A 17095-nucleotide genomic window follows, 5' to 3' on the forward strand; every position below is an offset into this window, starting at 1 on the left:
TTTTTTCAAAGGCTGACACTGCTGAACAGGTAAACTGCAGGCCAGATGCACTGTATCTTTTTAGGGTATTTAATGACACAGGGTGTATCCTGGCTGTACAAGAGAAGCAGAAGAAAATTTTTAAGAAGCCAGGAGAAACATGGAATGTCAATTGCATTATTGATTTTTTTTTAAAGGAAAAGAATAAGAAACTCCTTCCTCAAACTACAACAAATTCTAGCAAAACACAGAAGAGAAACAGAAAGTGACAATAATTAGGACATGTCAGATACAGCTAACTAGGCTGCAGTCCTCTTAAGCGGTTCTGTTTCCAGAGCTCTGCTGCACACAGCATTTATACTCGTAGGCTGAGGAGTGGGAAAGGAGGGACAGCAATGCCATGACACAGCCTCTGAGTAACACACATGTGGCAAAACTGGAAACAATTGCAGTAAGTTTGTGCATTCAGTGCCATGACAAGTTTTAAACAGTAGTCTATTCTTAAACCTTCACTATGGTACAATACCATATGGAAATAACAAACAAAGCACAACTTCATCGAAGATGAGAACAGTAACCCAATACTGCATGTGAACACATCCACAGCAGCAAGCTGGCAAGTTAACAAACTGACACACGGGAGAGCTGCTTCCTGCACCACTGCTGCACTGGACTGTGCAAGAAGCTTCAGTTCTTTCTTGACAATAGGTCCAAATGATGGAAAGTTTGGAAGGAGGAGAGCACAAGTTCAAGCCTATTCCTTACCAAACTGAAGCAGAGCGTGATCCTTCTGCCCCTCTGCGTGCAGAACTTCTCTGTATCAGCTGGAAAAGCTTATCTTGCATGGTTAGTGGCCAGGCAAAATACACTTTTTTGTACCATGACTAAATCACCGAAGGAGGAAGACCCAGCAGTACTTCACTCCTACAAAAGCAACAGCCTGGAGACAATCCCTTCAGTGCTGCACTTTCACATTCTTGCAAGTAATAAGCTTATTTCTTCTAAGGCTTATTGCCAGTTAGTGAAGGTACCATAATAGACCACATGTGCACTCTGCCTTATCCTCAGACATGAAGTACATTGGTTTAGCTTTTAACTACTCAAAACCAGCTTTAACACAACATAACACAACTACAATGATTTTCCTTACTCCCCAAGCTTCAGAATAGCAAAAAAAGACCCTGGAGAGAACCAAGCATTTCTTTCAGTAAGAGCTGGAGCAGTAAAAGTACTCACCCATCTGAGGGAAACCAACGCAAGGCACTCATCTCCAGCTGATAAGACAGTACAGAAGGAGTAGATAAAAATAGAGTCAGGTGCTTCCTACAACAGAAACCGAAGCACCAGGGGAATGCAGCACAGCAGAGCAGCCCACTGCCTCTTGCAAACCACAGTTAGTACAACTTTTTACTGGGGTGTTCACGCCCAAATGTTTATCACTGTGCAGCTGCAGCCAGCCTGAGCACCTAGACAAGAATTGGCACACGCTTGCTGGTCGTGCAAACACCTCTTTTCAACACACCGCTGCCAGGCAGAGCTGCCCCTCCACATGTGGTGGGGAAGGCCTCCCAGCTGGTCAGCAGCAAAGTGGTTTGGCTGCCTCTTCTCTGCCAGGCAGACTGAAAAGCCTGAGTGAAAGCAGAACACGGACTGACATGTATATGCTACAGCAAACCAGCTGGATGGCTGAAGTGCCAGTACCCTCAACTGGGTGGCTGTTATCCACCTATGTAAACTGCTAAGCCTGACTTGATTCCAGTTGCCCTCAGAAGGCGTAACCTCCCCTGCAGGGTCAAGATCTCAGCCACCCTTTTCAGACAGAGACACAGAGCTTTAAAACATCAGACTTCTAACCCCCCACCAAGAAGACAGCAAGCCAAGAGGCAGTTCACTGCATACAGCTTTTCCAGTCCCAGCCTCAACATTTGCCTGGTTTCCATCCAAACCCAGAATTACTTTTGTACTCCCCCTTTAGCTAAGGGGAGCACTGTCCACCTAGTTGCTTGTTTCCATACATTCATAGCACAGTTCAGGTTGGAAGGGACCTCCAGACTTCTGTACATTATTTTTCCCAAAATACTCTTGTCATGGAGAGTTCAAAAGCCTACTAATTATTTCTTTCCAGGAGCCACACGCTCTTTTTTAAACCTTCTAAAAATACATATGTCACTGAATTTCAATGAACTTTCACTAAACTTGAAAACAGTATGAGTGACTCATCCTGCTGGAGCATGCTCCAGAGTTGTTTTGATAATGATAAAGCCACTGAAGAATTTTCAACACTGGTTAATCCTTTGAAGATACTCCTTAATCCTAAAATACTAAGCACTTTTTAATAGATTTACATTTCTACAGGATGCTCTGGGTAGGATTTGCAGTTCATTGCATTTAAGAGGTCTTTGGAATGATCACAAAAATTAAGTTTGATACTAGCTCACCTAAACAGGAAAGACCAAATATTTAAAGATATTATTAATCTACACACTGAAAACCATACCCAAGTCCCTCCCTGTGATTACTTCACTCACCACACTGACCTATGCAAATAACTACGCACTACCCAACTCAACTGAGACAAATTACAAGACTCTAGCAGAGAGGGTATTTTCCATGGAAGTTATCTTTAGCGCTAAGTGAGGATCACCTACCTACATTACTCTTACAGTCAGTGAAGAAAGATGTCCCTAGAAACAAACCTGATTCTGGCTCAATCTGAACTGCAGGACTTCGTTGCTTCTGGCACCTAGTGCACATCCTGGCAAATTCTTGAGTGCATGCCAGCAAGAGACTGAAACATTACTGTTCCCTTCCTCAACACACATCTCTTTTTGCTTCATTTGGAGGGAAAAAATGGAGGCCACAAGCGGCAAGAAACTCTCCATAGTGTGCTTCAATGTCCCAAAGAGTGACAGTCAGAGACCTGGAGGTAGCAACTGCTCTACACAGAATTTAGAATGGTCTCCTCCTCTGAATGGCTCTTTCAAAGGTTGGAATTTTTTTTTGAGTTGACAAAGAAAAGATGTAGGAAATTAGTATTCTTTACCTATCAGACCTTGTGAATACTCTCATCCCACCGAAGATGTCTGTTGCAGTGACACAGTTCAGAGATTTTACTCTATTCTAATAAAAGCTAAAACCTCTCCATACAGCATTTTTCTGCAAAGCTCTTAAATAGGTATGTTATTATTTTAGACAGCAAATAAAATACAGAAACATTGCTGTTGTGTTAGTAAAATATGCTAAGTACAGGCATAAATGAAGCAGTGTATTCAAGTGAATCAAACTTCTCATTTCAAATGTAGCAGATTTCTGTCACTTTCAGACTGACTACTATCCACAGCAATAAAAATAAAATGGGGATTTCCACAAAAACTGACTACACTCCACAGAAAATACATTTACATTGTGCTTATTAGAAACTTTTGCATAACCAAGATGTGTATTCTTGCAGATACCATTGTATGCAAACATCAACCAAAAATATGCTTTCATTATAGCACAAACATTTAAAAATTTATTTTAAAAAGATACAGTACAACAGCCCAGTTTGACCACACTGGAAATACTATAAAAGCCTGCGTGTTCAAAGGTACTAGAAATACCAGTTCACAGGCACCACATGTACGTGAAATATTAGCAAGATATTTTTTAAGTATGACCAATAAAAGCTCAGAACTATCTAGACTGCGTCACTGTTTCCTGCCTGCAAAGACAAGCTATTTCAGCTAAGTGAAGCTGAGCAGAAAAGAGGAAGTCCAAACCTGCTACAGATTTGGGGCTATGAAAGGAGCATCTCTGAAGAAACTTTGTAGTGCACAAAAGGTGAGTAACAATCCATTATGCTATGCTAACAGACTAACTTGGACATTTATATATGCTGTTAAGATAGACTTATTTCTTCAGAAGCTGAACACATTCTAGAATTAATAAAAAATTTAATTATTTAATGCACTTTCAAAGTATCAGCAGCATTCTATAAATAACATTCAAAGCAAAATGACTGCATTTGGAAAAGCATAGTACCATAAATACTGTTGTTTAGTATTTTAACAATAAATTTAAAAATATGCAATAACTAAAAGCCTTATCACTAAAGAAAAAAAAAATTGTTTCAATTAAGTTAAAACCAGGTGAAGATCTTGTTGCTTGGTCTCTCTGTGCTTTACTCCTCTGGGAAATGTGAGCAGATGTAAGGGACAGCCAAATGGAAAAAAAAGTGATTGGGAAGAAAGATATAAACAATCCTTTAAATGGAGTCACTGTTGCCTAACTCACAGCAAGAACCTGGAAGAAAAGATTTAATTCTGGTTTTGTTCTGAAAGTCTTTGTTGTCGTACACAGCACCTAGATGGGCTTCAGAATTCACATTAGACATTCTGGACCTCGGCTATCATTAAAAAATTAAACCAGATTGATAAAACATACAGATCAACATCAGAGTAAGCATTCAGAATTACCACAGACATGCCGAAACTAGTGACTCCAGGGGCTCTTCAGCAAGTGCTTGTAATCAATACCAGTAATTTAGTGTTCCCATTAAGAAAAATGGCAACCAGGGTAAAAACATCCACTCAGAGGCACACGAAGATCTATTTGTGCTGACCTTGGACTCTATGCACACAAGTACTGATGAAAAAGGAGAACAACTGTATTCATATATAAATGCAGATAGGTAACTACAAACTTTTTAAAAAGCTTATTATTTCTTACCTACATAAATGTTAAATTTTAGATTCTTAAATATTACATTTAGGAGAAATACCTAATTATAACACTGGCATGCACTTAAACTCACTAAGTTTGGAAACAGGGTCTTCAACAACTAAGCCAAAAAAACCCCACCCTTTTTGTTATAGTAGGTCTATTCTTTGATGTATCTCAAAACTGGCACAAACTTGAAATAACCAGCAAACAAGGCATGAAATCACAGGTTTTCCTGATAGAAGCCCATGCCAGATTCAGCTTCCTCTCTTCCCGTCAACATCAGCCTGCTAGTTATTTCAGAAACAAGACCTGACCAGAAATTATTAGTCACTGCAAGTCCAAAGGAGAGAAGAGCAAAACTAAAACCAAAATTCACACTGTTTATTGACATTCATCTATAAAAAGTGAATTTTTCTACCTATCCTGTACATTAGTACTCATTCACCTGCTAAAACTGTCAGAATCTTGACATTGGTAGCCATGCACTAGGTCATACACAGCCACTGGTAAGAGAGAAAAAAAACAGAAGAGAGAAAAACACACTTAAAATGCAAGGCAGGAGGGTGTGTTAGGCAATATTTAGACAAATTTTTGGAACAGTAATGAAAGTGGGACAGTATGCCAGATAACATTTCAACTATGCTACAAGCACGTGCTACAAAATTTTTTCTTCAAGCATATGCCATCTACCTTTCAATGAGGTCGGCTATTACTCTTTAATTTTTTAATTTTCAGTGTTCTTCACACAATGAGGAATTTTAGAGGCATTCATTCAGATGCCCTCCAAACCTCTTTTTTGTCAGTATTATACGCACAGCTTTTCCCATACAATACATAAACATACAAAACATAAATTCTGCTACATGTTTTAATGACCTCATCTGATCAGAAAACATACCTTTTTGTTTTGTACAGCTAAAAAAAAAAATACTTGAGTCAAAAGTTTAGGGCCAGATATTTGTATGCATTCTTTTTTAATATCTGTAAACTGGAGAAGTCTGGAGAAGTGTAAGAAAATCAGAAGTCCAGACTTCATATTTCAAGGCAGAAACTAACGTGAAAAAAGATTTAATAGGTCATATTTAATTTAGTTACTCCACAGATACTCTTCTCAAAAGCAGCTGATATTTTGCCAGTATTGAACCAGGATGCTACATTAACACATTAACAAACACTGGTCCAATCCACTGTGTATTCCTATTCCACTGAAAAAAGTACCTAGTAATATACAGTGAAAGCATAAACCAGACAAGCAGCAGCAATAAGCTTTTTTTTTTTTTTTTTTTTTAATGCATTCTCCACTTTTGGAGATAAAAACACCCAGGAACTGCGTATTCTCCTGCTCTTTAGAACAGTTTTGGTGCCTAACTGATCTATAGAACTCACTTGGCTGTCTTCCACAAGCAGGAAGATCAGACAAACAACTAATTCTTTCCTCCTCCTCCTCCTCTTCACAAAGCTGCCACACGGCTGGGTGAAAGGCCAAGCAAGAGGTACCCTCCCATGCAAAGAAATGAAACTGTGATGACAGCAAGAGCCGGGAAAGCGGAGAGGGTGTGGGTTAACCAAAGCAGCCATGCAAACACCAGGTAAGGTCTGTCATCCTCAAATGGCTCCAGAGTAAACCAGGGGATAATCTCTTTCAGCTCTCATCACCTGAGTCTGCATAATGACATTTCAGGTGTCCAACTTCTATGACCAAAAAGCTGAGAGAAGCAACACAACTGTGCTCTGGAGCAGCTGGCTACCAGCCAGCAAATTTTCTCCCCAAAAATACTCTTTGCACAAGCTCTCTTTTGAGAGCTAAATAGTTCCTATACAAACAATAAAACAAAGTCAGTACTTGACTATGCATATCCAAATGTCATTATATGCTATGCTCACTTATTTCTTTTCATAACTAGTTTTAATCCCCTGTCAACAGGGACAACTTGAAAAAATATTTTCTTTAGAAAAATCATAGAATAGTTTGGGTTGGAAGGAACATTTAAAGGTCCTCTAGTCCAAACCCCCTGCAATGAGCACGGACACCTTCAACTATATCAGGTTGCTCAGAGCCCAGTCCAACCTGACCTTGAATGTTTCCAGGGATGGGGCATCTACCACCTCTCTGGGCAACCTGTTTCAACATTTCACCACCCTCATCCTAAAAAAATTCTTCCTTATATCTGGTCTAAATCTACCTTCTTGTAGTTTAAAACCATTACCTCTGTCCCCATCTGTCTTCCAAGCCCCCTTTAAGGACTGGAAGGCTGCTATAAGGTCTCCCCAGAGCCTTCTCTTCTCCATGCTGAGGAACCCCAACTCTCTCAGCCTGTCCTCATATGGGAGATGCTCCAGTCCTCTGTTCATTTTTGTGGCCCTCCTTTGGACTCACTCCAACAGGTCCATGTCTTTCCTATGCTGAGGACTCCATAGCTGGATGCAGTACTCCAGGTGGGGTCTTGCGAGAGCAGAGTAGAGGGGGAGAATTACTTCCCTCAACCTGCTGGTCACACTTCTTTTGATACAGCCCAGGATCCAGTTGGCTTTCTGAGCTGCAAGTGCACATTATCAGCTCATGTCCAGCTTTTCATCCACCAAAATAGCTCTCCTACCTCAGTTACAGCTGTTTCAATCTAATTATCAGCTACTGAAGCACACTCAAAGTAGCTGGTCAGTCTTGAATTCTTGATTCCTTATAGAAGAAATCTCTTAAGTAATTAAAAATATTTAATTAAAACTAGCTTATAAATACTTTTTCTCACAAGTCTGACAGTACAGGTACTTCCTTCAGAGCACAATAACGTATCTGAAGTCCGAAAAAGCAACAAAGCTAACACATTGCCACAGCTAAACAATACAGTCTCGCCACTAAACCCCATCCTACAACAATTTTCTTGTTTGTTTTTAAAAGAAGTTTTTATTGGACTGAGCATAACTTTTCATATTTTATCTATCTTTTAGGGTATTTATGGAGTGCAACAACTATCCATAAATTACTTTAAAATATGATGCCTGTAAATCAGCACCCTGAAGAATACAGGATTGCATCACTGGTCTTCTACAGTTTTGTATTCACAGTGGGATTGCTGGTGAACGCCACTGCACTATGGGTTTTCAGCTGTACTACAAAGAAGAGAACAACTATAACTGTATATATGATGAATGTGGCATTACTTGACATAATTTTTATATTTTCCTTGCCTTTTCGGATAATTTACTATGGGAAAGAAACATGGCCTTTCGGAGATACATTCTGTCGGATTACTGGTGCTTTCACCATATTTTATCCAGCCATTGCTCTGTGGTTGCTCACTTTTATAAGCGTGGACAGATTTATGGCTATTGTCCAGCCCAAACATGTCAAAGAACTAAAAAATACAAAAAAAGCTGTTCTAGCTTGCACTGGAATCTGGGTAATGACCCTCGCAACAACGTCCCCATTACTTTTTTTACAAACTGATCCAGACAAAGCTTCAAATTTCACCACCTGCATGAAAATGCTTGATATCATCCATTTAAAGGAAGTAAATACATTGAACTTTTCTCGCTTGATTTTTTTCTTTTTGATTCCCTTGTTTATCATGATGGGGTGTTACTTGGTCATTATTTACAATTTTATCCATGGCAAGACTTCCAAACTGAAGCCTAAGGCCAAGGAAAGATCCATAAAAATTATAGTTACTCTGATTGCTCAAGTACTCATCTGCTTTGTACCCTTCCACATTTGCTTTGCATTCCTGATGTTGCAGCATGAAGATATAACTTACAATCCCTGGGCAGCCTTTACCACCTTTCTCATGAATCTCAGTACATGCTTGGATGTTATACTGTACTATATTGTTTCTAAACAATTTCAGGCGAGAGTCATCAGTGTAATCCTTTATCGCAATTACCTTCGAAGTGTGCGCAGAAAAAGTTTTCGAACAGGAAGTGTAAGATCACTCAGTAATATGAACAGTGAAATGATATAAAAAGAGGGAAAAAATGTCTGAGGACTTTCATAGTGTAAACAAGTTATTATTTTTCCAAATTCTAGCATTTTTACTACATTGAAGAATGTTCTGTAGCTAGAAGTAAGATTTGTTGCACTGTAAATACGAGAAAAGCAGAATAATAATTGCACCTCTTTATACTTGCTCAATTTGGAAACCTGACATTAATTAAAACCCAGTATCAGTGTTAAAATTTCCGATGCTTTTGTCATCTCAAAAGATTGCGAATATTGCCAGACGTGGAAAAAGTGACTGTTAGTATAATAAAGCAGACAACACTGAAGAATTACGATGCAACGTATACAATAATATTTTATATTTCCACAGCCAAATGCTCCTGAAACTACTGTATATCCCACACCAAAAATTAGTTTTATTCTCTCAAAATCAATATGTTAGCATGACTTTAAAAAAAACATACGTAGGCAACACTTCTATTTTATTCACCTAAAAATTTCTTTGACGCAGATTTCTTCATAACTGACAAAATTCTGCAGTCATAGGTTAAAATACCATTAAAAGGCATGAGAGTCAAACTGTTCATTAGTTCCCTGGGAGTGTGATGTGTGCATTTATTACACCCTACTCTTGCACAAACTATCTTTTGACACAGACGAAAATACTGAATTTGTCCAGACACACCAGCAGCCTATGTCCCAGCAACAACCTTCAAAGGACCAAACATAATGAATAACTGCAGTACAACTTTGAACTCCTTTTGAATACTCAACACACACTATAAAAAAAAAAAAAATCTATCTCTATAATGTCAAACACATGCCGCTGCTTCTTTATTAAATCAGCCTTTAGCTACTTTCAAGAGACACAATAAAAAAGCCTAATATGGTGTTTAATATAAAAAATCTCACACCAAGAGCTTTATTACTACCTCAGGGAGTATGACACATGGAAACTCAAGTCTGTATGAGGCTGATCTCATCTTGTCAGAAGCTTACCTACAAAGGCTCTGCAAGCTCTACTCTTCTACTGTAACATGTACAACTCCTATTATGTGCAGAACTCCCAAATACAGGTTATGCGAAACCAAACCACTAAATACCTTAAATCTTTAAGAACCTCAGATGCAAGCACTAAACGGAGTAACATGCTCTAGCACTCAATTTCTGAAACACAAACATATGAAATACCAGTATGAAATGCATGTAACGGCACATGCATTTAAAAGAGAGCATAAAGATACAAACTACAGTTACACTATTTTTGTGATTTAAGAAAGAAATCAGCACCAACCTGAACTCAGTTTTCAGGTTTATTGAATTGAACAAAACCAAATACGGCAATAATTTGTGCACAGCAAGTCATGTTTCAGTCATGCTGACAGTGGAAAAGGGACTAACAGAATGGAAAGGAATCATTATATGGATAAATTATAAATTAATTAACCATAGATCACAACTAGGAAATTAATGTTTGAAAATATAATAGTTATACCAATAATTTTTACACTGTAGTTCAAAGGAGGATCAAATTTAATCTGAAGGGTTACATGAATAAAGTTTTTTAAAATTAAAATCTGCACAAAACAATCCATTGAAATGATATAAAAAATAACAAATCTATTAGGAGCTACTTACAAACCAGAAGGCAAGCTGTTGATGGTGATGCCAAATATATACTGAGTGATTTCTACAAGGAGAAGATCAAACAAAGCTGAAAGCATCCAAGCACCAAATAAAAACGACTGGAAAGAATAAGATTAATTTCGATTAATTCAACAGTTTAAAAATAAGGTCTTAATGTATCTCTAAATAAAAAATAAGAAAACCACTATACTAATTCAATTAAAACAAACAGAATATGTAGCATAACATAATTCCAGATCTACATGTCTAGATACTGAAGAATGAAGAGTTAGGTTTGTTACTACAATGAAATTCTATGGGTCTGATAACTTTCAACTGATATAGCTGCAAACTTTAATTAGAATAATCCACTGACTGAAAGATATTATCAATATAAATTTAGATTTGTGGAAACCAAATTATCTTCAAAACCCTTTAACATGTATTTCTGTACAAAAATATTAGTAATAAAACTGCAATATTCATCCAAGACTACAAGATTCTAAACAGCGTAGAAAACAGTTTGTTAAAAAAAAAAAGTAACTGGAACTTACTGAAAATTTTCTGCTGCCGTATCTTCTCTCAAATATTCTGAAGTTGTAAATGAGCAGACTGCTGCTGAATGTGTCTTTCAGATCAAGACATATTGTTCTCCCACATACAAGTCTCCAAATCTAGAAGGTTAAAGATCATCATGTTAAGTCTCCCTTCAAGGAAATTCTTTACAGAATTTGTGCTCTGAGTCAGTATAATACTGAAGTCAGATAACAGAAATGCAGTACATTTAAGGAAGGAAACAAAGAAAACAGAATGTTACAGAGAGTTCAAGTTTGTTTAAAAATATAACATTTTCAATGAAGAGGTTTACCTGTTAAGAGTAAATCTATAACGTAAATGAAGTCAAACACTTTTTTATGTCCCTAGTTCACATTTACAAATAAAAATAGAAATCACAACCCTAGTAACTTATAGAATTACAGGAAAAAATTTTTTTTTGAAGTGACCTCCAGGCATCAACTAGTCCAGTGTACTGCCCTAAGCAGGTCTAATCAGATCAACTTGCTCAAGGCCATGTCAAATCAAGTTCTGAACACCTCCAAGGATGGAGATTCCACAACCTCCTTGGGCAACATGTGCCAGTGTTTGTCCACCCCCATGGTTTAAAAAAATAAACAAAATCCTTACATCTAGGCAGAATTTCCCATGTTCCACCTCACATCCACTACCTCAGTCCACCTCCAAGCAGAGCCTGGCTCCAGATTCTCTATAGCTTCTGATCAGGTACTTAGACAGCTATAAGGTGTCTCCTCTTTGCTTTCTCTTCTCAAGGCTGGGCAGATACAGTTCTCTCAGTCTCTCCTTGTATGTCACATGCTTCAACCCTCTGACTGTCTTGGTGGACCTGCTCTAGTGTGTTCATATCTTTCTCATACTGAGGATCCCAGAACTGGGCACTTGAGACCACATCTAGAGCATTGTATCCACTAGAGGGGTAGGGTCACTTGCCTTGACCTACTGGCCACACTCTCACTAATACAGTCCAGTAGTTGGTTGGCCTTCTTGGCTGCAAGAGCATGCTGTTGACTCCTGTTGTCCACAAAGATCCACAGGTCCTTCTCTGCAGAGTTACTTCGCAAGCACTTGCCCCCCTGAGCCTGCACTGTTGCAGCCTAGGGTTATTCCATCCCAGAAGCAGGACTTTCCAACTAATGAGGTTTCTGTCAGCCCATTTCTTGGGTTTGTCAAGTTCTCTCTGAATAGCAGCCCTGCCTTCCAACATATTGACCATTCTCACCAATTTTGGATCACCCACAAACTTCCTTACAGTGCACTCCATCTCATCATTCTGGTCACTAATGCAGTCATTAAATAGTACTAGTCCCAGTACTCACCCCTGATGGGCCCTCCCCTAATTAATGCCTGCCAGGTGGACTTTGCACCAATGACCATAACCCAATTGAGGGTATAGTCAATCTTCCACCCATCTTCTTGTCCAGTTATTCAGTACGTGCCTCACCAAATTGGCTTCAAGGACACAATGCGAGACTGGGTTAAAGGCCCTGCTAAAGTCAAGGTGTGCAAAATCCACAGACTCCCTCTTGTCTGCGGTGCCACTTGCTTCATGGAAGAAAGCAACCAGTTGATCAGGCACGCTTTCACAGAATCATAAAATGGTTGAAGTAGGAATGGACCTCTGGAGATCATCTAGTCCAACATCCCTACTCAAAACAAAGTCAACTACAGTAGGATGTTAACTGACTGTATCCAGTCTAGTTCTGAATATTTCCAAGGATGGAGACTACACAACTTTCCTAGGGAACTTGTTCCTCTATGCGATCAGTCTTACAGTAAAAAAAAAAAAAAACCCAAAACCTTTTCTTTAAATGGAATTGCTTGTATTTCAATTCATGCCTGTTGCCTCTTAGAATTTCACTAGGCCTGTCTCCCTCTTCTTTGCTCCCTCCCATCAGGTTATCTACATACACTGCTAAGATACACCGAGTCTTCTCCAGGTTAAACAACCCCAGCTCTCTCAGCCTCTCCTCGTATGTCAAATGTTCCAGCCCCTGACCATACCGGTGGCCCTCCACTGGACTCTCTGCAGTATGTCAAGGTCTATCTTGTACTCAAGAGCCCTGCACAAGGGACAGCACTCCAGATGTGGTCTCACCAAGGCCGAGAGGACGGATAGCCCCACCAGGCCACCTTGTGAGGCTCTTCCCAATGCAGCCTTGGATGCTGTTTGCCTTTTTAGCCACAATATTGCATTGTTGGCTCACGTTCAGCTTGGTCTCCACTAAGATCCCCACAGCCTTTTCTACAAAGCATACTTTCAGCTAGTCAGCCCCAAGCTTGTACAGGTGCATGGGGTTACTCCGCTCCAGTGGCAGGACTTGGCATCTGCCCTTGCAGAACTTCATGAGGTTCCTGTTGGCACTCTTCTCCCCTCAGAATGGCAGCAGAACTAAATGGTGTATTAACTACTCATCCAAGTTTTACATCATCCACAGGCTTGTTGAGAGACGCTCTGTCCTGCCGTCCAGGTTAGGAATGAAGACATTGAACAGTATTGCCCCCATATTCATCCCTTGTATACACCACTAATGACTGGCCTCCAGCTGGACTTTGTGCCACTCATCACACTCCTGTGAGCCCCGGAGTTCAGAGAGGTTTAAATCCACTTCACTGTTCACCTCACCAGTTTGTCTGAGGAGGCTATGGAAGACAGTGTAAAAAGTTATACTAAGGTCAAATAAACAACATCCACTTGTCTCCCCTCACCCTCCAAGACAGTCATCTACCTCATCATAGAAGGTTATCAGGTTAGTCAAACAAGATTTCCACTTCATAAATCTGTGCTGACTAACCCTAGTCACTATTGCTCTTTGTGTGTCTGAAAATTATTCATAAAAGGAGTTGTTTCATCAACCTCACTAAGATCCAGATGATGCTGACTGGCCTTTAGTCTTCCAATCTCCCTTCTTGCTTTTCTTGAAGATAGGAATGACATCTGCTTTCTTCCAGTCTTCAGGAACCTTCCTTGATTGTAATGACTTCTCGGAGATAATCCAGAGTGGCCTCACAACAACGTGAGACAACTCCTTCAAAACTTGTGGCTGTATACCATCAAGTCCCATTAACTTGTGCATGTCCAGTTAGTTTACATGTTCCCTACCCTGATCCTCCTTCACTGAGTTTAAACCTTCATTGCTCCAGACTTCTGCACCGATCTCAGGGGTCTGTGACTGATCAAAACAAGTCTTACTAGTGAAGAACCAAGGCAATGCAAGCACTAGATACTTGGCCTGTTCCACGTCTTCTGTCTCCAGGTCCCCATTCTCATGCAGCAGCATGCCCACATTTTCCTTAGTCTTCCTTTTGCTGATATTCCTGTAGAAGCCCTTCTTGATGCCCTTCATGTCCTTTGTCAAATTCAACTCCATGTAGGCTTTGGCTTTCTTAATGCATCTCTGCATGCTCAGTGTCTCTGTATTCCTCCCAGAGAGGTCTGCTTCCACCTTTTGTGTGCTTTATTTTTATGATTGGGGTTAGTCAGGAACTCCTTGTTCATCCATACAGGCCTCCTGACACCTTTGCTTGACTTCCTGCATTCTGGATGAGCCATTCTTGAGCTTGAAGGACACAACCCTGGAAAACCAACCAGATCTGTGGTACACTCTCCCAATCCCATAGGAGTCTTCCAAGCAGATCCCTGAACAGGCCAAAGTCCACTCTCCTGAAGTCCAGGGTTGCAATCCTGCAATTTGCCTTGTTCCCTCCTCTCGGGACCCTGAACTTCACCATCTCATGGTCATTGCAATCAAGGCTGCCCCTGATCTTCACATAGCCAATCAGTTCTTCTTCCTTGTTTGTAAGTATGATAGCCAGACACAACATCTCCCCTCATCACCTCCTTGATCTGTGTTAGAAAGTTGCTACCAACGCTCTCCAGAAACCTACACTGCTACTGATCTACTGTGTTGACTTCCCAGCACGTATCAGCATGGTTAAAGCCCTCTATGAGGGCCAGGGCCTGAAATCATGAGGCTTCTTCCAAGTGTCCGAAGAAGGCCTCATGTACTTATTCATGATCAGGTGGCCTGTAGAAAACATAACCACCAAAGGAGGCTGTGCTGATCTGCCCTCTCATTCTGACCCATAAACTCTCAACCTCCTTATGTCCCGAGACAAAGCTCTGTGCAGCCCTGCTGTTTTTTCACATAAGAGCAATTCCCCTCCTTGCCTGTCCTTCCTGCTTGCCTGTTGCAGCACCCCTATCATGTGAGCTAACCTACCACATCTTCATGACCCCAATGAGATCACAGCCCTGTAATGGCATATGACCTTTAATGCCTCTTATTTGTTCCCTATGTAGCACGTGCTTGTGTACAGACACTTCCAAGAGGCATGCAGTCACGCTGATTTCCCAGAAAACGTATGGGAGTGTTCCACATAATGCTGTCCCATATGCACTTCCCTATCTATGTGCATACACTTCAATTAGGTCCTTTTCAGTCCTGTTTTGTTCATTACAAGATCCCTTCTGTTCACATCACTCTGTACCTTTTGCTGGCTAACCCAGTCCACTGGCCTCCTCACTTGACTGTGGGTTGTCATTTCCCTCCTGTGTTGTTCCCATCTCAAAGTTCTCACCCGGCTGGCTTGCCTGTTAGCAAACATGCTTTTGTCCCACATGGTCAGGTGGATCCCATTTCTTCCAAGCAGTCCTCAATCCTCAGAGAGGATCCCATGGACACAAAACCCAAAACCCTTTTGCTGACACCAGCTGTGCAACCAATTTATGAACCACAGATCTGTCCACTTCAACTTGGTTGACTGCTCCCAGTCACCCTTGTGTCCTGCAAGTGTTGAAAAACGGCTTCTAAAAAGATTTGCTCCATGACCTTTCTGGGGACCAAGGCAAGGATGAGCGTCCTGATGTCACCTCAATTCTCCTTCCCGCCCTTCCTGAAGACAGGTGTGATGCTTGCCTTTCTCCAATCATCGGGTACCACCACCAAAAGCCAAGACCTTTCAGTGATGATGGAGAAAGGCCTCACAATTCCATTTCCATCTCCTTTGGCACCCTCAGAGGCATCCTATCTGGTCCATTAACCTGTGTGCGTATAGTTAATTTAAGTGATCCCTAACTATTTTTCTCAGTGGTGGATACTGCGTCACTCCCACAGACTCTGCTAGGAGGCTATTAGGGACCTTGGAAGCCTGAAGGCAAAACACACCAGTACAAACTAATAAATATGTCTACCTGAATACCTCAGCCTTTTGCATATCCCTTGTCACTAGGTCCCCTGCCACAATAAGAGTGGGCCCATAATCTCCTTAAGCCTTTCTTTTGCTGCAGATGTACTTACGGAAACCTTCCTTGCTCCCCTTCATCTCCCTTGCTAGTTTCCAGCTCAGCTTTGTCTCTCCCTGCTTACCTTCCTAAGCCACAGCCTGCTACAGCATTCCCCCTATGCAAGTCCAAATGCCAACACACTACCTGAGCCTTACGTTTCTCAAGGTCTTTAGGCCTCAACCGATGCTTCAGCCACTAACTTCCCTGGCATACCAAAGGACTGAACAAGGAAAAAGAAGTGGGACCTCATCGTTCTAGCTGTCTCATGTCAACATGCCCACTTTTAAACCTAGCCAGTGGCCTGAGTACCACCCCTCCTGAAGTCCAGACTGGCAGGACTGTGACCCTACAGCTGAACATTTCACGATACACACCAATTGAACAGCCCTTGCACAGACTCTGTAAGGCTTCCAAGTCTAATTGCTCTTTACTAACAAATATATTTTACACACAGTTTCTTCACTACTCTTGAGGGTCTCCTTTATGGAGACAAAGATCTTGTAGTTTTGAACAGTAGATAATTTGCCTTCCAAATCAAATGAACTCTTCTTCAACTGCACGCTTTATTTCCTGTGCTCTCTACCAGCTTTAACAAGTGTTAATGTTCAATATCCAAAATGTATGTTTAGCCTCTGGAAAAATTCCATTCCACTAAACTCATCCCCGCAGATGAATTGATTCTAAACAAATTTTCTTTTAAGTGTTCTCTTTGAATATTAGCATCAGACAGGAGTTAAACGATCTGCTCTCCCTGATCACAGATGCACACCATTATATATTACATTGCTTACTCCAGAGGCTATGACAATAAATAAAGCAACAATTTCAGGAAAGAAGAAAAATGCTAACCCAGAAATTCCCCAAAGCATCACAATAAAAGTATCATAGCTTCTACAGATATTTGCATATGTTTATGGTTAAGACACAGTAAAAATTGTTTCTGTGAATAAAACAGAGCTACTAGTGTTTTTCAGTAGATCAAACAAATGGAA

The 17095-nt window shown here is 40.5% G+C and overlaps 2 protein-coding genes across 2 annotated transcripts in view; one reads left to right on the top strand and one right to left on the bottom strand.

The window, feature by feature from the left end:
- Positions 1-3728: 3728 nt before the first annotated feature.
- On the top strand, positions 3729-8639 carry GPR18 (G protein-coupled receptor 18). The gene is made up of 2 exons (XM_010073424.1): positions 3729-3801; positions 7630-8639. The coding sequence occupies exon 2, from the start codon at positions 7674-7676 to the stop codon at positions 8637-8639; it is 966 nt and encodes a 321-aa protein (XP_010071726.1). The 5' UTR covers positions 3729-3801; positions 7630-7673.
- A 1420-nt stretch (positions 8640-10059) lies between these two features.
- Positions 10060-17095, bottom strand: part of UBAC2 (UBA domain containing 2) — a gene marked incomplete at its 5' end in the record, with an annotated part of 8387 nt that continues 1351 nt past the window's right edge. The window contains 2 exon segments of the mRNA XM_010073425.1: positions 10060-10362; positions 10798-10917. Coding sequence (XP_010071727.1) covers positions 10060-10362; positions 10798-10917 — 423 coding nt within the window.

Source organism: Pterocles gutturalis, unplaced genomic scaffold (assembly GCF_000699245.1).
Source record: "Pterocles gutturalis isolate BGI_N339 unplaced genomic scaffold, ASM69924v1 scaffold17097, whole genome shotgun sequence".
Classification (NCBI taxonomy): domain Eukaryota; kingdom Metazoa; phylum Chordata; class Aves; order Pterocliformes; family Pteroclidae; genus Pterocles; species Pterocles gutturalis.